Consider the following 20,146-nt stretch of genomic DNA (forward strand, 5'->3'; position numbering starts at 1 on the left):
GTCAACAGCCTTTACATGTCACCCCTTACGAAATGTCAGAAAGCGAAGACTCCCCATGGAGCCCGGCCTGGCTCGGCTGGGGTGCCATCCCTGAACCCTGGCTCCTAGCCTGTCCGTCTGGGGACACGGTCCAGCATCGTGGGGTCTCTGGGACCAGCTGCTCCCTCGGAGCTGGGCCAGCCCCACGGAGAGTGTAGCCCAGCGCACACTCCCCACCCAGGGGCCAGGTCAAGGTGACAGGGTTTCTCACTCCAGCCAGAACCCCTCTCCGCGGGCTCCAGGGTAATCTGCTCAGCCTTGGAGCTGGAGCTGCACACGGTTCATTTCTGGGCCAGATCCCTGAAGCTGAAGGGTTTATTTTTAAGGACAAGCCGTTTGCTGTTTTCAGCGTTTCTCATCAGAAATAGTGCAATTCAGCCCGATCTGCATTGGAAGCGTAATTTATCATCTCGCACAGATGGCTGGCTGAGGGCGGGGAGAAGGCTTGCTTTTCATTGCGGTTCAGCAAACATCTCCCGGGCCCCTGCGTGTGCGGGGCACAGAGCACCGGGGACGCACGGGCGCGTAAGGCAAGCGCCTGGTCCCGAGACACTCGCCATCTAGGTGGGAGGCAGGCCCCCACCCCGGCTTTGGCTCAGACAGTTCTAGTTCGGAATCCTGGCCCCGCCATGTACTATGGGAGCCACGCTGGGAAAATGATGTCACGTCTTTCTAGCTGAGGTTTGTCAACTTTGCTCATCTCTTCAAAAAGCCAACTTTGAGTTCTGTTCATTTTCTCTACTGTTTTCCTATTTCACGGATGCCCACTCTGGTCTTCATTATGTTCTTTCTTCTGCTTCTTTTGGGTTCAGTTGACTCTCCCCTTCCCCCCTCCCCCCGCTCACCAGTGCCTTACAGTGAAAGGTTAAGTTATTGATTTGAGATCTTCTTTTTCACTAGTCACTCACTGCTATAAACCACCCCCCTCCTCCCCTCGCCGCACTGCTTTACCTCGTCCCTACGATTCCCTACGTGGTGTACCGTCTTCACGCAACTCAAAGTATGTCCTAGCCTCCCCTTTGATGTCTTATTTGACTCATTGGTTGTTGGGCAGTGTGTTAATTTCCACTTATTTGTGAATTTCCCAGTATTTTTGTTATTGATCTTTAATTTCACTCCACTGTGGCAGGAGAATATACTGCATATGATTGTAATCTCTTCCAGTGTATCGAGGCTTGTCCCAGGGCCTGGCGTACGGTGCATCTTGGAGAGTGTTCCTGGCGCACCTGAGAAGGTGTGTTCTGCTGGTGTGGGTCCGTCCCAGCGGGGTCCGTTCACGGGCTGTCCGGGTCTCTGTCTCCTCGCTCACCTTGTCTAGTTGTTCTACCCACTGTCACAAGTGGGGTATCGAGCTTTCCCACTATTATTGTTGATTCGATACTTCACCTCCTTGAACCTGTTTCCTTAGAGCAGTGGTTCCCAACCTTCTGGCCCTTTAAATACAGTTCCTCATGTTGTGACCCAACCATAAAATTATTTTCGTTGCTACTTCATAACTGTCATGTTGCTACTGTGATGAATCATAATGTAAATATCTGATATGCAGGATGGTCTTAGGCGACCCCTGTGAAAGGGTCGTTCGACTGCCAAAGGGTCGCGACCCACAGGTTGAGAACTGCTGCCTTAGATGAAAACTGTTATTCCCGCCCTGCAAGGCGTGGAAATAAAGGAGGCCAAGCCTGGCAGCATAGCCTGGCACCCCTGAGGACGACTGGATAGAGGATGGAACAGCGGTGGGGAGGGCCTCCTCCTCAGGTAACCAGGGGGCTCTTGGTTAAACCGACACAGCTCCCGTGTGAGAAACATAAACCCTTCTTAAAGCGAAGGCCGAGGCTCAGAGCCCATCTACGTCTATGGCCTTCTATTGAGGATATGCAGCTCTCTGGTGCAAAAACACACACACACACACACACACACACACACACACAAAAACACTAATTCAGGAATCCTACTTTCTCATCCTTATTTTGCTAGCTGATGTCTAAAATTCCTTCGTAGACACTTCTTGTGATAATCCATCCGTCCATCCATCCATCCATCCGTCTACTCTTCCTTCTTTCCTTCCTTCCTTGCTTCCTGCCAACTCAACCAATGTTTGCCAAAGCACCTTCTCCAGCCAGACCCTGCCTGGTCGTGAGGATCTCAAAACCAGACCTGCGGTAAAGGACTCACCTTAGCTAGGAAGACACGGACCTGTAAGCAGGTAACTACAGCGCAAGGATATACACCCTGGGAGAGAGAAAGGAGCAGAGGGCCTGGAGGGCCAGAGGGGAAGAGGGACCTGCCTGGGGGGAAGAGAAGAGGAGACCCTGAAGGCTTTCCCAGCAAATGCTAACAGAGCTGCAAAGCAGGGGGCAACAGAGGCTGGAGTTTCACACCCCGCCCTGCCCGCGCCAAGCCTCTCAGGCAGGAGGGGCCCCTGGGAGGAAAAGGAGGAAAACAAGAGGATGTTACACAAAGTGAGTCATCCAGCCTCAAATAACCAGGACCTGCACCGCAGAAAGTGCTTGGCTTGGAGCTGGGCCAGCCCCCGGGCTGCAGAAATAGCCATGATGAATTCATAGATTTCTGTGCAAGTCTCGTCCCCCGTCGCACTGCAATCCCAGCCCTAGGAAACTGGAGCTTGAAGCCCCATATGTTCAAAAGCGTGCGCAGATTTTGGCCAAGACTGTCTCGATGAAACTATCTTTTCCCGTTGACAGCGGCTGGTCTTCCGTCCTGTCCTGGTGAGCTCACAGCAGGCCCAGCCCCGCTCAGGGGAAAAGCCCGAGGGGCCTCTGCTTTGGGGCTCCGTCTCCACAGAAATCTTGTTGCCGCCAGGGAAGCAGGCGCTTTCCCTGTAGCAGGAAATAAGCCGATCAGTAGTATCTGCTGTACACCCACCGGGGACACTGCCGGGAGAGCGCGGCAGCCCAGAAACCTCCCCTGGAAGGACCCTGATCCACCTGGAAACAGGGGAAAACAGTCAGAGACAGTTTGGAAAACTCAAGCTCTGGGACCCGACAGAGTCAACCTGATGGATTGGACTGAACCTCGCTGGGCCTTGGGATTCCTTATCTGAAGAGAGAGAGAGAGAGAGGAGAGAGAGAGAGAGAGAGAGAGAGAGAGAGGGGAGAGAGAGAGAGAGAGAGAGAGAGAGAGAGAGAGAGAGAGAGAGAGAGAGAGAGAACATCGGCTCTTATGTGACACTGAATATAAAGTACCTGGGTCATGGTTGGTATTTTAAAGTGCGGTGTCCTCTTGCCCATGAAAGAGGTGGAACTCAGGTCCCTAAGGAGGTGTGGAGTCCTGACCGGTGAGGGGCAGGTGGGAAGGCCTTCCGGCAGCAAGAACTCACAGGCCGTAGTGGAAAAGCATCTGCATTCAAATTCTGGCTTCACTGTTTCTCACCAGGTAATTGTCAGCAATTCACAAATCACCTGGTGCCTCAGTTTTCTCATCTGTGAAATGGAAACAGGAGTAGGACCTGTCTTCGGGGGTTGTTCTGAGGATTGGGTTAAGATGAGTAAACACTTAGAATACCTGGTACAGAGTGAAGCGTCCATCAATGTTAGCTATTGCTGTTGTGATGGAAGGAGGGAGCTCGCGTTCAATATGAAGCAACAAAGGAAGGAAGAGTGGGAAGGCTGGGGCCCAGTGTTAGAGGGCCTCCAGTGCCCCATCAGGCTGGACCTCATTAAGGCACTGAAGGCCCAGTGCGGGTTCTTGAATGGGGGCCGACAAGGATTAATTATACATTGGAAATGGCGGGAGCGGGTGAGTTTCTGTGGCACCATGAATGGCACCAGAAGAAGCTGTTCCTGAGCCTTCCGGCAGCCTCCTCCTGCTTCCACCCCAAGGTGGCATCCTCTGGAGAAAAGGAGAAGGCTCAGGACAGAGCATGTACCTGGTCACGTGTCCAGTCAGTTATCGCTCACTTTACAGGCGCACGGAGTGGCTTGGTCAGCAGGGTGACTGGCGGGAGGTGTTCAGACATCATTTCACGAGCAGCCATGAGCGACTTTGGGAAGTGGCCAGGCTCAGGGTCCGGGGGGCTGTGTGAGCCCACAGGTGCTGCCTCACGCCCCTCCATACCCCCCACAGGGAGCAAAGGCAGTCGGGATCCTCCCCCAAACCCCACCGAGCTCGCAAAGGCCCTGCACAGGTCCTGGGGCCACAGGGAAGTGGTGGGAAGGTGAGCGGGTGATACCCGCCGCCCTTCATGCCCACCTGGGCTTCTAGAGGCAGGCAGAGTCAAGGGCATGACGGAGGAGAAAACATTCCGCATTCTGGAGATGCTAACGAGAGTGGCAATGAGCGTTCACGCCACTTAGACACGCGGGCAAGTTCCTCATACAGAGAATCCCCCAGTGCTGGGCCCACGGGAGCACGGGTGCCACGGCCCTAGAAGTGCCTTGTGACAGGAGAAGCCACGGGAGCACAAGCTGTGTGGGGCCAATTTGGGGGGAAAACCCTACTGCGCATTTCTTGGCCTGCAGGATCCAGAGAAAGAGACCCCAGACTCTGACAGACGGAATGGGAAAAATTCCTTTGAGTCTGTGATTAGCAGAAAAAAAGGAAGTCGGGTAATCCTTAAGTGACCCCAAGTGGTAAAAATACACCAGCATGAAGGGTGTCGCTGAGGGTGTTCACAGTGTGACGTTAGCGCCACCTGGTGCCCTCATTGGGAGATGATAAACCACAGACCACAGGTAGGCCCTGCTGCATGTCATTTCATAGGTAACCATTCTCTTGGCGCTGGGCTGTGAGCGATCAGTGGGAAAACGAATAACCATTTATGGACAGAAGATAGGATAGCGTCTGTCGTTGTAACCAATAGAACTAGCACCAGTATTTTAAGGGGACAATTATTTCATGCTATGGGTATAATCCAATATCTCCAAATTGCTGGCCGTTAAGAGCCAAACAAAATACCCCAAACTTCCAGCCTCTGTGGTGCAGGTTAGCCCATTCTCTCCCCAAATATCTAAGAATCCTTAGAGGTACCCGCTAAACCTGAGTGCCGCTAAGCCTGTCGCCTTCTAAGCTTTGGTTAGGCGACCGCTCCAGTTTTCTTGTCCCCTCCTGCCACGAGGGAACAATTTCCCACAGGACAGGGTGCTAAACTCCCGCACCTAACACCCCTGTGTTCGAACACACTCAGGGCCCTCCCTTCAACGACCGTACGTACCTAGTTGGTAACACTACGTAGCAAACATTTGAGGATTTCCAGGGGATCCGTGTAGAAAAGGAAAGCTCATTGTCAGACAGTGTTGCTCCCACTCTGAGCTCACCCCATCCCTGCTGGCCCTCTCTCCGCCTCCACCCTCTATCCTGGCAAGTCCTAATCAGATCCGGATTTCCCCCAAGGCTAGATTCTCTTCCAAGACCCTGACCCCAAACTGGAAAGCCCTTGACCTGCAATCGTTGCCCAGCAGGGACACCATCTCTGGTCCTACCTTGGCAGCAGCAAATATTGGTCCTTTGATGGGGATTTGATTGAAGGAAACAAATAGCTAAGAGCCAACGAGAGTCCTTTCTGGTGAACAGGGTGAGTTACTAAGCTGGAGAATAAGATTTCAGGTGAAACAGTGGATGGAGCCAATAATTTCCTCTAAAGGGAATGGAAATGTTTTAAATAAATACAAAGTGACAATCTATACTAATAAAAGGGTAATATGCTAATTAGACCAGGAGACCTTCTGGACGTCCTTCCAGACAAGCCATGGTGGTGGGGCCGAGGCAGAGGCGGTTAGGGGCAATCAGGCCAGGAGGGGAGGGCAATTGGGGGCAATTAGGCTGGCAGGGCAGTTGGGGGCGAGCAGGTAGGCAGGGGGGGAGTTGGGGGCGATCAGGCTGGTAAGGGGGGAGCAGTTGGGGGCGAGAAGGCCAGCATGCAGTGGTTAGGGTCGATCAGGCAGGCAGGCATGTGAGCAGTTAGGAGCCAGCGGTCCCAGATTGCGAGAGGGATGTCCAACCGCCGGTTTAGGCCCAATCCCACAGGGGTTTCAGGTTGGGGAGGGTGCAGGCAGGGCTGAGGGACAGCCCCCCACGCAAAAATTTCGTGCACTGGGCCACTAGACTATCTAAAAATAGAGGAATATGCAAATTAGCTGGAACGCCATAACATCACGACCGAACAGCAGGGACCTGAGGCTGCATGGCGCCTGACTGGGGCAAGGGACCTCGGGACGCACCCCCCACCCCACAGGGCTTGACGGGGGTGAGGCCGGCCAGGTGGGTCTCCTGTGTTTTCGAAGCGCGTGCAGGTGGTGGGCGGGGACTTGACTCTAGGTCCCACAGTGCACACCAGACTCTGAAAGGAAGGAGATTTTCATACACATTTTACTAATTTTCTTTCATTTCTGACACTTCTATTACAGAGAAAGGGCAAATAACAATATCAAAATATTTCCTCTAATTAATTCCCTTTTAATGTGCATGAATTTCATGCACTGAGCCACTAGTGTCTAAAATAAAAGGCCAACTGGGTTTTGAAAACTGGAAGCATCCTTAAAAGATTGGTCTGAATCCCCAGAGTGACTATGGGGAGGAAACTACATTCATCTGGCTACATTTATTTTTAAAATAGTCTTCCTTGTTTCTCAAAAATGATATATGGTACCATTTGTTTCATCCGTTTTTCTCTGCAATAACCTCTACTGCACAGTATGAGAGCCAGGGCTCCAACTTGAACCCAAGCTGTATTTAGCTTTAGGACACGAATTCACTTGGGCATTTGCAGGGGAACCACAATGCTTTGCAATAGGAACAAGAAGCATCTCGAGTCAGGCTGTTTAGAGCAGCAGCTCTCAACCTGGCAATCTATTAGCATCTCGGGCAGCCAGGCCCAGCCCCAGATGCTGAAGTCTGAATCCCTGGAGGTAAGGTACAGGGACTGGCATTTTCCTTTAAAGCTTCCTAGGTGACCCCTAACTGGCTTGGCTCGTGGATAGAGCATCAGCCTGCAGACTGAAGGATCCCAAGTTCGATTCTGGTCAAAGGCATCTAGCTCGGTTGCAGGCTCCATTGCCGGCCCTGGTTGGAGAACGTGCAGGAGGCAACCAATTGATATGTCTCTCTCACATCGATGTTTCCCTCTGTCTCTCCCCCTCCCTTCCACTCTCTAGAAATCAATGGAAAAACACCCTCGGGTGAGGATTACAAAAACAAAAGCTAATCCCACAGCGAGTGCACTAACTAAGGGAAGGAGCGGAGATGCTCCCCGTTGGTAGAGAGGCAGTGGGCCATTCCCGGAAGGAAGGCAGATGATTCTCTTATTCTTTTGCATCATCTTGCCTGGCTCTTAGGGGGAAAGATTGCAGCGAGAGTTCAAGTTCTAAGAGCCATTTATCTGTAACAGTGGGTCTTGGGTTCAAGGCCCATCTGCACCTCCGACTGAGGAATCTGTCAAAATGCAGGTTCCAGGGTCCCGCCTTAGAACTAACAATCTCTGTGTGTGATTGGACGAGCCAGAAGTCACTAACTATTGCCAGGATGGGATCCAAGCCCATCTGACCCCGGGTCCTTTCCAATTCCCCTCAACTTCTGACCAGTAAGACTGAAACCTCTGTCAGAAAAACTACAGTTCTGGATGGCTTTAAAGGAGAGGTAATTATTTCAAGCAGCAGAACGGAAAACAGCCAAAATTCCCCGTGCCCTCCTCCCTCCAAAGGAATCCTCGATCAATTACTTTGGAGCAGAAAAATACCCTCCCTTTCCTTCCTGTTCCACTACATTCTTTCCCTCCTAACAAATATTCCTTTTCCCCCCAAATAAGGTCATTTGGAAAAAAGTCCCTGCTAGTACTTTGGAAACCGTCAGAACCTATAGGGAAATGATAAATTACTATACAGGGGACCTACCCCAGACCGCATTTTATGGTTATCTACACATTTTTCATATCTCATTCAAACTCAATAAAATGTTTTAAGTCAGAAGAATAAGGTAAAATGTGTCTTAATGGTGTTTGCCCATTTAGAATTGAGAATTAACTTAAAAAAAAAATATGGCTGTTTTTAGTCATTGTCAAATGCACTTCTACCTTAAGGAGGCAGCTGATCGATGTTTCTCCCTCATCGATATTTCTGACTCTCTATCCCTCTTCCTTCCTCTCTGTAAAAAAGTCAATAGAATATATTTTTTTAAAAAAAGAAAATACAGAAGGCTGAACATTATTTACAAGTCTGGGTCTGGGTGTCGTATGATGGTGGTGGGCAGGGGTGAGGACCAGGAAAAGAACCGTGAGAAAAAGCTGCATTAAGACATCAGACTATCTCTGTTTGCCAGCACCATTCGCACACCCTGTGGGGAGACAGCACGAAAACGAGCTTTAAGTGCACATGAGTAGGGTTTCAGTTTGGAAAATAAATTGTACAGAATTGTTCCGACTTTGTGTGAATGTCAACTAGCGCAACAACGCAACCTGGTAACGACCCTGAAAAATGTTCGTTAGGTTCATTCACTTTAACTCAATCCAGGAATTAAAGTCATAGAAGGAAACAATCTGAAACGCAGATCAAAGATTCCCAGAGAAACGTGATGCGTATGTAGCACAGGAGAGATGTCAACATGGAAGCACTGTAAAAGGTGGAGTGGAGTGCCTACTGGCTAGACCAGTGGTCGGCAAACTCATTAGTCAACAGAGCCAAATATCAATAGTACTTCTTCAAAGTGGGGCGATCGGCATCGCGCATGGCTCAGCGAGCACTTCTTAACCAGGACTGAGCAATTATTCACATCCTGAGCATGGACCAGAGGCTGGAGGAATAGCATCTGGACGCGGGGACTGAGATGAAGAGAAGGATAATGATGAGAAGAGATGGTCGGTCGGAAGTCCAGGCAGCCCGCTCTGGCCTGTTACATGGAGCTTCTTCTGTTAAGAACTCTGTTCCCTGGATAATTCCCGTTGGATGGCATTTGGAAGGGAAAAACACGAATAAACCCTCCCACGGCCTCCCAGCTCTGCCCCGCACTCCTCTCTGGCCGACCCCTGCGCCCGGGGAATCCTCGTCCACAGGGAGACCAGAGAGGAAAAGCTGGTCCCAGTTCGACCAGACGGGCCCTGTGGATGTGAACCCGCCCGACTCGCTCATGCACCACAAACCAGGGTGTGAGCAGCCCAGGCCGACCTCTTCCCGCTCCAGTGCTGAGCGGTCAGAGGGTCAGTCTGCCCTCTGCCGCCACGTCGATGAAACACTCACTTCTGAAGCGGTGACTGGTGTGCGTGGTCGCGGCCAGCTGTTGTCCCAGCTGTGAGGTCGGCCGTGGCGTGCGAGGACCCCTCCAAGGACAGTGTCCAGATGTGGGTGAAAGAATGAAATTCTCACCCCGCCACACGCACCAGGACTCAGCACTGGGAAGTGAGTCAATGGTAATGCGTTTCCCACTGTTTATATATTTAGTGTCACTCAAGATTGTGTTTGAAGAAATATTTCAGTGCTCAAAGGTTTAAAACCATCGTACAAGACATTGTAACTTGTGCTCTTAAGAAATCTCTAAGGTAAAAAAAAAAACTCCCCAAGAAACTATAAACTAGAGTCAAATGGCACAAAAGAGCAGTTCAATTATATTTCAATTTTTCCTTCTGGTGCTAGGCAGGAGGGTCTGAGGACATATACGCCAAAGGACTGTTTAAGTGTAAGGCCCAGGGGGACAGTGGGAGCGTTCTATCTCTGTGGGCATAACCTGGGGAGAAAGGGTCTTAAAGCAAAGGCAAACCTCCAGGGATACATCTTCACTGTCGCCACCACCCACTCTGTCGTCAGTCCTCACAGAACCTTCCAGCTCCTAAAACACCCGCTTCAGACTGGCCGAGCTGTCCTGCCGCGAGACCATTAGTCCTCTCTCACTCAGACCTCTCTCGCTACGGACACACACAGGCACGGTCACCATCGCAAGCCCGTCTCCACTGAGGGCCGCTGCCTGGGGAGAAGCTCTCTCCGATACTCACAGTGGCTCCACAGAGGGACTGCCAAGTTCACATGCCCGTGACCTGCATTGCATAAGACCACAGCGTTCTTGAAGAATACTATCAAGTCCCGTTAACATAAGACACAGACCTTCCTGAAAATAGAGTCATCACATTTATTACTTTCATTAGGTTGCCATTACATGAAGAATTCCTATGACTAATGTTCCATGTTTCTTGACATGCGAGAGTTAGCATTAATAGCTTAAGTGACTATAACCGCTGCTGCCTGGAAGCAGTACAGCCGTTTTAGAGTTTTAGGACGACAGCCGCATCACTCAAGTCTCACTCGGGTGTTAGCATCAGAAGGTTCTGAACAGCTGGTTAGGAAGGTAGCCAAGGTGCAGAAAAGACGTCTGCGCCTCCTTTTCAAGGGCAGCCAACTCGTGAACCGTAGGTGCCAAAACATCCACATGGCCTTTATAGTTTCCACCTGCATCGCACACAGAGCACAGAGCAATGTAAATGACCTGCCTGACACAACTTGTCGGCAATACTTGGGCTCAATTGCATCAGTTTAAACATTGCTTCTAGCAATAAAAATGTACTACCAGGCAAGTTATTTCCAAAACTCAGAGTTCTAAAATGGTAAATCGTTACAAATCCATGATTTGGCCTCACTAACAGCTGACCCACTACCCCCATCCATTCCCTCCCCTGTCCTCGTCCTTGATTTGGGAAGGCACGAGGTTAGCCTGAATCTTAACAAAATTTCAGGAATGAGCAAAGGGCATTCCAGGCAAAAGGAAGGGGAGACTGGGTTACCACTGAACTAAGTCAAAGGTTTCTGATTCTTCATTCAAAATCACCACTATACTCGTTCCCTAATCAACACTAATAAAAGAGAAAAATGGTAATTGGCATACGAGCTACCCTTTTCATTGGCTAATCAGGGCTATATGCAAATTAACTGCCAACTAAGATTGGCAGTTAACTGCCAACAAGATGGCGGTTAATTTGCATATGCAGGCACAATGCAGGGAGGCGAAAGGGAAAGCAGGAAGAAGCCCCCTGCCACTGACAGTGATCGGAAACCCAGGGGGGAGCTAAGAGCTGGGGGGCAGGGCAAAGGCGGCCCTGGGGCCGCCTTTGCCCTGCCCCACAGCCATGATCGGAGAATCAGGTGCCTTTTCCGCCCTGGCCAGTGATAGCAGGAAGTAGGGGTGGAGCCAGCGATGGGAGCTGGGCATGGTTGAAGCTGGCAGTCCCAGGAGCTAGGGGCCCCTTGCCTGGGCCTAAAGCGAAGCCCATGATCATGGGGCCGCTGCAGCTGCAGGTCCCCACTGCCCGGGCTGGACGCCTAGGCCAGAGGCGTCAGGCCTGGGCAAGGGGCCGATCCTGCGATTGGAGGGTGATGAGGGTCAACGCCTAAGGGCTCCCAGTATGTGAGAGGGGGCAGGCTGGGCTGAGGGACACTCCCCCCACCCCCCCCCCCACACACACCCAGTGCACGAATTTCGTGCACCGGGCCCCTAGTAATCCTATAAATGTTCAACTACTCATATGACATTAACACCTCAAGAGAAGCAGCTATGCTGCTTCTGCATTCACATACATCATACAATAAAAATGCAATGGGCAGGTATGGACAAGTGCTATGAGAGTAATAATATAGAGGGAGTAACATTCTAAAAATATACACTTCACATCCTATGTAATAAAAGGCTAATATGCAGAACTGGTTGCTATGACATGCACTGACCACCAGGGGGCAGATGCTCAATGCAGGAGCTGCCCCCTAGTGGTCAGTGCACTCCCACAGGGGGAGCACCGGTCAGCCAGAAGCCCTGAGCCAGGCTCATGGCTGGCAAGCACAGTGGCGGTGGCAGGAGCCTCTCCCACCTCCATGGCAGCAGCGCTAAGGATGTCCCGTCAGTCGGACATCTCCCGAGAGCTACAGGACTGCGAGATGGCGCAGGCTGGACTGAGGGGAACCCCACCGCCCCAGTGTAAGAATTTCATGCACCGGGCCTCTAGTTATGAAATAAAAGTACTCGCTTCTTACACTGATGCTCGGAGAGGAAACATTCTAATTTAAAATAGAATTAAAAGTAATTCAAAGCTTACCACCAGTTGCCCTTTTTTGTCCATAGGTAACTTTCCCATCAAATTCATCCACAGGTACCTTTATATCTGGCTCAACCTGAGAAATGGTACAGTTCAGGTGTTCTTCTACCTCAGAGAGCAACTAAGAAAGGGAGAGAAAATTTCATTTTGACAAGAGTTGCATTTTAGTAGCGTTAAATAAAACAAGGAAGCTGTACAATACTTAGTATAAATGGAAGTTAGATTTCTGAAGAGATGAACTCAGTTATAATTTATTAACTAAAGCTAACACCATAATCAATTACTCAATACTTTTCCTCCTAAGTGACAACAGATAAATGCTGATATGACTTTTGCAAACAAATGAAGTCTATTTTCCAACTGTAATAAGCTTTTGGCATCTTACCTGCATCTCATTGTACCATATGGTGCAGCCGCCATCCTCCTTGAGCCTGGTGTTGTAACACCCCTTTCCACGGCTGCTACACACATGGTACCAGACCTAGAGAGGGAGAAGGAATGAACATGCGCGGAGACGGAAACATGCTCGAATGCTCTATTTTCACCTTGTTTTTAACAGCGTCTGTCCTCAAGGCAGACTGCAGGTGCGGCTCTACCACCACCGCTCAGTAGCTCTTTTTTAACCAGGTTTCCCAGAAGAACTCTTCTTGAAAATAATCCAATAGTTTTTCTAAAATGGATGTCAGTTATAGAAAGGGATTCTCCCATAGAAACAAGGATGAAAATGTACATATTGGAGAATGCTATATCAAGATGAGTATGAAAAATAAGTTCAAATCTCTTCTCTAAGGAAATAAAGCAAGAAGCAAAATGAACTGGTTTGGGCAATGAGTATATGGGAATTCCTTATTTTTGCAACTTTTCTGTAAATTTGTAAGTATATCAAAATAGTAAGTTACCCACCCCCACGCCCCCCCAAATAAAAAGTCTTCTATGGCACCATGCCAGAGTTTAAATAGATTTTGGTGAAAACAATTATTTCAAAGCTATTAGGACAAATAATTTTGCATTTTTCCCTTCCAAACTTCATCATATTTATCCATTTAGTGAACAAAGACACAAAAATAAAAAAAATTAAAAAGCCACAAAGAGGTCACTTATATTCTATGTGCAACCAAATTCAATGGAAATGGGAAAATCCCACTGCTTTTCTTTCCAACATCGACAGTGAATGCGACACAGCACGGAGCGGAGTACCTTCTCTTTTTCTGTCGCCACCAGGGAAATGGCCAGGCCCATCCTGAAAGAGGTGAACAGTCTCATTAGGCCCCGCCCCCCAGCACAGAGGCTCGGAGAGGAGGGAAGGGCCGTGGTACCTCTCAGCTCTGCCGACGCGGCCGATCCGGTGGACATAGTTCTGCTTCTCGTCAGGCAGGGTGACATTAATGACTGTAAACGAAATCGGTCATTACCAACTGCCATGAGTTTCTGAATATTTTGAAAATATTAGTTTACTACTTTAAATTCCATAAAATTCCATATGCAGGTATAAAAAGTGTCTTTTTACCATAAGGAACACCATGGATATCAATTCCTCTGGCAGCCACATCTGTGCAAATCAAGAATCTTACGTCTCCTTTCTACAGGGAACAGAGGACAGAAAGGCATTTATCAGCACATATACAAAAAAATAAAGACAACAATCTTTCCACTCACTGAGAACTCTAGTAACTACTGAGTTACTTTCAGATTAGAGATCCAGATAGTCTTAATTCTCTGGGCCAACTGTTGAATTCTTAAGTTATGATTCACTAAATACAACATTTAAGGTGAATAAATCAATGACTAGATTTATTTTGCTTTGCTTTTCTCTTATATCAAAGATATTAAACCTTTGCTAAAATTTGGCTTTATCTCCAGAAATCTTGATAGGTAATTCAAGAGAAAGATAGAATAGAACAAACTATAAAAACAGAAGCATTATTTTTAGCCTTGCACTGAAATAAATTCAGAATACTAGGTATTTTACCTCGACGTTTGTGAGGAAAAGGCTCCAGAGAAGGGGCAGAGAGTGCCCCCTGGTGCTCACTAAGGAAATACACCTCAGCCTGGGACGGGTCTGGCCCGAGGCACAGCAAGGTGAGAGCTCTGGGGGAGAGGGAAGGGCACACGGGTTTTGTCCAGTAGAATGCCCGGATACCGAAGGGCGGCACCCTGAGTGCCAGGCCATTCCGTATGTTTTGCCATCCACATCAATCCAGAGCATGGGAACATCATCCCAAGTTCCCTCGCCCAGCACTCTCACCTTTTTCATGATGCGCCTGAGAGAATGCATTATGCACTGAAATGAACACACTGTGATAAACAATAAGGATACTGCTGGTGGAGGCTACTGACCTTGAGTCTTAAAAGGCTCAAGCCCCATCCACCTTATAACCTACTCATGTGCTGTAGCTGGGATGGTCTGCCCCAAACAATTAAAACTATACTTAATTCTACAAAACCCTATTTTGATACCTGTCCGAAAATAATCTACACAGTAAGTTTTCTATGGGCATTACTGTATGATTTTTGTTAAAGGCTCACAGACATGGTTTACCTACCTAATGATGCTTCTAAAAATATCTACCTGAATGAATTTAACTAAAATATTCTCAAATTAAAAATTCTTGTTACAGTAGTGTTATGCTGATAGAGAATGTGTAATTTACCATCTGACCTTAAAGATGACTAAGCCCAGCCATGAATGGGATACACCAGCGAGGACAGAAATATTTTGAAATTTCTAGGACAAGAACTGCTTTATGAATATTAACTGGAACTGATTAAAACCAGATACAACTCTCCTCTTTTGTATGAAGGAAATGTAAACTATTTCAATGCCAATACCTTAAATCTTTCCAAGTTCTGCTTTCTCTCATGAGGCTTTCTGTCGCCATGCAGACAAACACAGGAGAACTGGTGTCCCTTCTTATCAGGCCCTAGTGGAAGGCAGATTAAGAGTTAACCTTGGAAAACACTAGCCTCAGATTATGTAAAAAAAACAATGGAAGTCAGGCTATAATGGTACCATAGAATTCTATGGAATCTATGTCACAAACCAGGGTTAACACAATTAGGCAAAGTGCCACTAAAACAACTCCCTGGCATTAAATTTGATTTTGCTTTGAAGGCCATTTTAAGCCACCTTCCCTATCTGCGGGAGTAAATAAAGCAGCATGCCAATGAAAGGCATTAATAAGAGAAAAATACATGTGGACACCAGGAACTTCCCCTGTGCCATACAAAGCGAAAAACAAAAAGTAGGTAAAAGAGGTTATTCTTGGAAGAATCAGAACAGGCACTCCGAAGTCCATGCCCTTACTAACAGGCCACGCCCACAAGCCTGCCCTCCTGAAGGTGTTCTACACCAGCGGTTGCCAACCTTTCGGACCACACGGACCACCAGTTGGCAACCGCTGTTCTACACAACTCAGTTATCCGAGCCACAGTGGCTGGGCCAACCTCTGCCTTTGAACAGACTTTAGCCCACTGGTATATATTACAGTGTTCACGCATATATTCAGATTTTTCCACCAGCCATCTCTTATTCTGTAATTTCTAACTGTTCTGCTTTTTCTCATTTCCCCCTTCTTTTCTTATTTAGCCTTATTTAGATTAAGGTTTTTTCCTCATATACCAATTTAAAAGACATACATTCTATTACTTAGGAAATACACTTGAAATTTTAACGTCACTCAGTAACTTCACCCTCCTTCCAAATGACATAGGTCCTTAAAACACTGTGACTCATGCTCACTGTAATGAAACGACCTCTGTGGACATGGTCTCATTGCTTTTCCCAGGCTCATCTTACAGAAAATCACTGAATCAGCACACACACAGCGCACCATCACTGCTTTCTATTCTGTGCGCATTCTAGACTGCATCAACCGGAGATTAATAACCGACTGAATGAGGGAATAAGCACAATTTACTTCAAGTAAGGAAACCTTACCTCCTCCTTGTTGCATAAAATACTGCTCCAAGTTGTCACAGTCGATTTTGGTTCTACAGAAAATAATTGCCTGGTCCATCTTGTGCTCCCTGATTGCCCGCACAGCATACTCCCCCTTCAGGATTTTGATAGCTTCAGACCACATCTCTGAAATATCACCAGAGAAAAACAAAAACACGGACTCTCAATCTGAATCTGTCATGAACACAAATAATTCGTCACAGACTTGCTGCTTAACTCACTTAAACTCTGCTTTAACGTGATGCCAGTTTGTGGGGTACCAAAAAGTAGGTAAAAGAGGTTATTCTTCAAAGAATAACCTACCTCTACCCATCCTCCTATGAGGGAAACACACACACACACACACACACACACACACACACACACACAAACACAACCACACCCTTTATGGAGAATTAATTCTATTGTGCCTCACATTAACTTCCCTAAATGTGCCGCAAATGTTTAACCCCATTTAAAAACAAGTAATATACTTTCTAAATTAACCTAAGCACCAAAAAGTTCATACTTCCCTCTATGGAGTAAAAACCATACATCAAACCTAGTTAGTAATGTCTTAGGCACCAACCTCCAAATCTTTATTTTCCAATGGGAAGCTGGGCTACAGTCTCCTAACTACCTAATGCACATTCTACTGTACCACCCAGAATATCTCTAAGGTCTCTGTGGTCATCTCTAATTATATAAAACGCAGCGGAAGTTGTACAAGGAAAAGGAAACGAAGCAGCACTGACTTTACAGGCTGCAGCCCACACAGGAGGGCACGTTACTGTGAATGAGCAGAGCCTTTCCTCCTCTCCAACAAAGAGGCCAGCTGAGCACACAGCAGCGGAGCCGCAGGTCAAATGGTTCAAAGGAACCCTCTTCCATCAAGACTGCAGACATCCCCGAGCCAGGCAGCCTCACCCAGGCCACCATTCCCTTGAGACACCTGATAGCGGCCAAGCAGCCTAATGGATCGAAGATGCATCTCAGGTTCTCAAGCGCTGTCCTTGTATCACAATGTATCTTCATAAACTTTTAAAGCATTGTGTACATGAGACAAACTGTCTGAGCTCTGCATACAAATATCTTGATGGAATCGGAATTTCATGTAAGGCTTTTTAAAAACTGAGAAATACTTAATGATATGCAGTTTCTGTTTGGGAAGTTGAGAAAGTTCTGAGGTGGGTGGTGGTGGTTACACAGGACTGTACTTAATGCCACTGAGCTATCCAATTAAAAATGGTTAAAGCCAACTTGACCTGAAGTGGGTCTGACAGAATAGAGGCGTATGCAGGTGAAAGGAAGGCGCTGGTGAGAAAATGAATAGTAAGAACAGACCTTGTCCAAAAAGGTCTGGGAGGTGACTCCTGAGCCCCTGAAACGTCCCGCCTGTCCTTGTGTACCTGGGGGCCTGGCCTATGCTACAGACTATGCTAAAATGCGATTCATGGTGGGGCCTCGGGTCACGCAGCATGCGCTCAACCTCTGCAGGGAATGGAGACCAGCCCTCTCTGTATCTCTATAAATGCCGCCTTCCTCGCTCATCCTGCAGCTCACCACAGCACTGATCTGGCTTCTTATGACTGCTATGTCACTTGGCCTCTGTGTGTAGGAGAGTGAGGCCATCGTAGCATCCCCAATGCAACCTGGGGGCCCAGTTCTGAAACAGCATCTCCCACTAGTAATCTGTCCTTAGAGGAGAGCCGCTGCTGAACTGAGTCTGGTACCCCTTTCACCATCATGGCTCTACCTTGGTCAATGGTGTGTCCTCGGGGCCCTCCCAGGGAATATGATTGCCAGATAGGTTTCCAGGTTTACATCATACAGCTCCTCTAGCACGCTAACTTCTGTGAACTTTCTAATCCCTAGTTCCACTGCTTTCCATGAAAAATATCCCAAAAGGTTAAAATGGTAAATGTTATGTTACAGATATTGATTCAAGAAGAATCAATAAACCATTTCTAGGTCATATCTCTATCTCTCACAGAGTTGTAGCTAAAGACCTTTTCTTTGTTATCTAGATTCCTGAAATGAAGAACCTCTGGAATTCAGGGCCAATATAATCTCTGTCTCCAGGGAAATGTTTCCTCTGATCAGTGAGCATTCTATAATTTAAAGTGTATGTGATTTAGATGCCAGGAGGCTAATACCTTAAATTCAGTCACTAATACTCCTCTAAGTTGCCTAGTATCAGCTTTCCTCCCATTTCTTTCTTATTTTTGTTGCTTTTATTTTCAGATTTTCCTATTCTACTTTTATAGATCCCATGAGACAGGGCATAAACACTATAAAATACACCAATTTGTTTTCACAATCTTTCAGCTCATTTCACTGATATTTTTCACTTACCTGGACTGTTAGCACCAGGTCTTGTGTTATCTTTTGCATGTACTTCATCCGTCTACCAAACGGCAAGGATACAAAAGGGGTGGGGAGTGGTTTAAGCAAAAATTCAGAACAGGCATCATTTTTTAAAAGAAGAGAACTGTATTTATCTTTAGACTGCACTTCAGACATATATTTCTATAATCTGTAGGCAAGTGTTCTTCAGATTCAGAAAAACCCTTTATGAACTGCAGGTCTAAGGCTAACCAATTTTAAATGTAATAATAAAAATACAAAGATGGTTTTTAGAACTTTGTGTATTCATAATAAACATACCCTTATATAATGGTAATTCCAGAACAGTGGTGGAAAATGACATGATTGACACATAAAATTAATTTTTTAAAAAAATAAGGCACATCAAGAAAACACTAACTACTAAAAATGGAAATCACTGCATCTGAAATCAGGTCTATATATACAGGTAACCCTATTTATTGATAAAAATTTTATCAAAAGCAACTACATAGAGACAGAAAAATAAAAGATGAGTCCATCACTTATTCCATGCCTCAGAGGCCTAACGTTTTCCTAAGCTTTTGCTCGACTTCTCTTTACTGAGGTAAACTCTCTGGTTGTGTTAAGCATCACTAAGAGCCCGAGGTAAAGCTAGTTTCCGACGGCTTTACTCTGTGCAAATGTGAACGTTATAAAGACTTACTCTGATGTGATTTTTCCCCAGCCTTTCCCACAGTCTGTCAGCTTTGGGATTCACGGGGACAACCACGTGGTGCACGGTTTCTGGGACGGAATCTTCGCCTTTTAAATCAACCCACGTGGGAAAATGCATTATCTTCTCAGACAGTTTCTTTACATCAAAAGAATGCAAAGTAGCAGAGCAAACAATCACCTACGAATAGAAAATCAAAGTTCAGATAAACTTTTATTTTATAGTAACTCCACCTATGATATTGATGTGGGCCACAACGTACACTACGCCTGGAATCGGAAGACAAGTTCGGTACAATTAGTGGTGTGGCTTTGGGCAAGTTCATCTCTCTGCGCTCAGACCCTCTACTGCCTCAGAAGTCACCACCTCTATTCCTCAGGGCACAACAAAAACTAAGTAAATGAAAAGGTTTTGAAGATCTAAAACTGTAAGGTTTAGACTTACCCAAAAACTTACCAACTTCTCTAAACTAGACCTTTTCCTTTGTGTGTATTACATAATCAAGTACTAAAGAAAACATTCATAGAGCAGTTAATCAGAAAACACTAAAACAGCGGTTCTCAACCTGTGGGTCGCAACACCTTTGGGGGGGGATTGAACGACCCTTTCACAGGGGTCGCCTAAGACCATCGGAAAACACATATATAATTACATATTGTTTTTGTGATTAATCACTACGCTTTCATTATGTTCAATTTGTAACAATGAAATTGGGGGTCACCGCAACATAAGGAACTGTATTAAAGGGTCGCGGCATTAGGAAGGTTGAGAACCACTGCACTAAAAGATGTGAACTTCAGGTAAAAAATGAAGCACTGATACGTAATGAACATGTTCATGTCTCTGAGATGCGTTAGTCCTTTACCTGCAGCCTTTTTCCGTCAGAGGTGATCTGAGGGATCTGGCTGTGCATCCTGTTTATAAAGTCCGAATAGCCCTGAGAGAGAAGCCCATCCTGTGTGGGAAGCAAAGAAAAGCGTCCGTTTTAAATCAGGACCTAAACCTTTCTTTTCTGAAACGCGCGTAAAATGTAAGATACAGAAACTAATTCATACAGATATATATCCACGTATTTAAGTGATTATTTTCTCTT

At 46.9% G+C, this 20,146-nt stretch overlaps 1 protein-coding gene across 1 annotated transcript in view; it reads right to left on the reverse strand.

Moving 5' to 3' along the window:
- Nucleotides 1-10,090: 10,090 nt before the first annotated feature.
- Nucleotides 10,091-20,146, reverse strand: part of DDX1 (DEAD-box helicase 1) — a 31,628-nt gene continuing 21,572 nt past the window's right edge. Inside the window, exons 16-26 of the mRNA XM_059660509.1 lie at nucleotides 19,919-20,008; nucleotides 19,045-19,233; nucleotides 18,348-18,399; nucleotides 15,993-16,139; nucleotides 14,885-14,976; nucleotides 13,563-13,635; nucleotides 13,372-13,444; nucleotides 13,253-13,295; nucleotides 12,441-12,536; nucleotides 12,056-12,176; nucleotides 10,091-10,421 (exon numbers count right to left, since the gene is read on the reverse strand). Of these exons, the coding sequence (XP_059516492.1) occupies nucleotides 10,291-10,421; nucleotides 12,056-12,176; nucleotides 12,441-12,536; nucleotides 13,253-13,295; nucleotides 13,372-13,444; nucleotides 13,563-13,635; nucleotides 14,885-14,976; nucleotides 15,993-16,139; nucleotides 18,348-18,399; nucleotides 19,045-19,233; nucleotides 19,919-20,008 (1,107 nt within the window). The 3' untranslated portion in view covers nucleotides 10,091-10,290. The remainder of the gene's footprint in view (nucleotides 10,422-12,055; nucleotides 12,177-12,440; nucleotides 12,537-13,252; nucleotides 13,296-13,371; nucleotides 13,445-13,562; nucleotides 13,636-14,884; nucleotides 14,977-15,992; nucleotides 16,140-18,347; nucleotides 18,400-19,044; nucleotides 19,234-19,918; nucleotides 20,009-20,146) is intronic.

This window comes from Myotis daubentonii, chromosome 12 (genome assembly GCF_963259705.1).
Source record: "Myotis daubentonii chromosome 12, mMyoDau2.1, whole genome shotgun sequence".
NCBI classification, from domain to species: Eukaryota; Metazoa; Chordata; class Mammalia; order Chiroptera; family Vespertilionidae; genus Myotis; species Myotis daubentonii.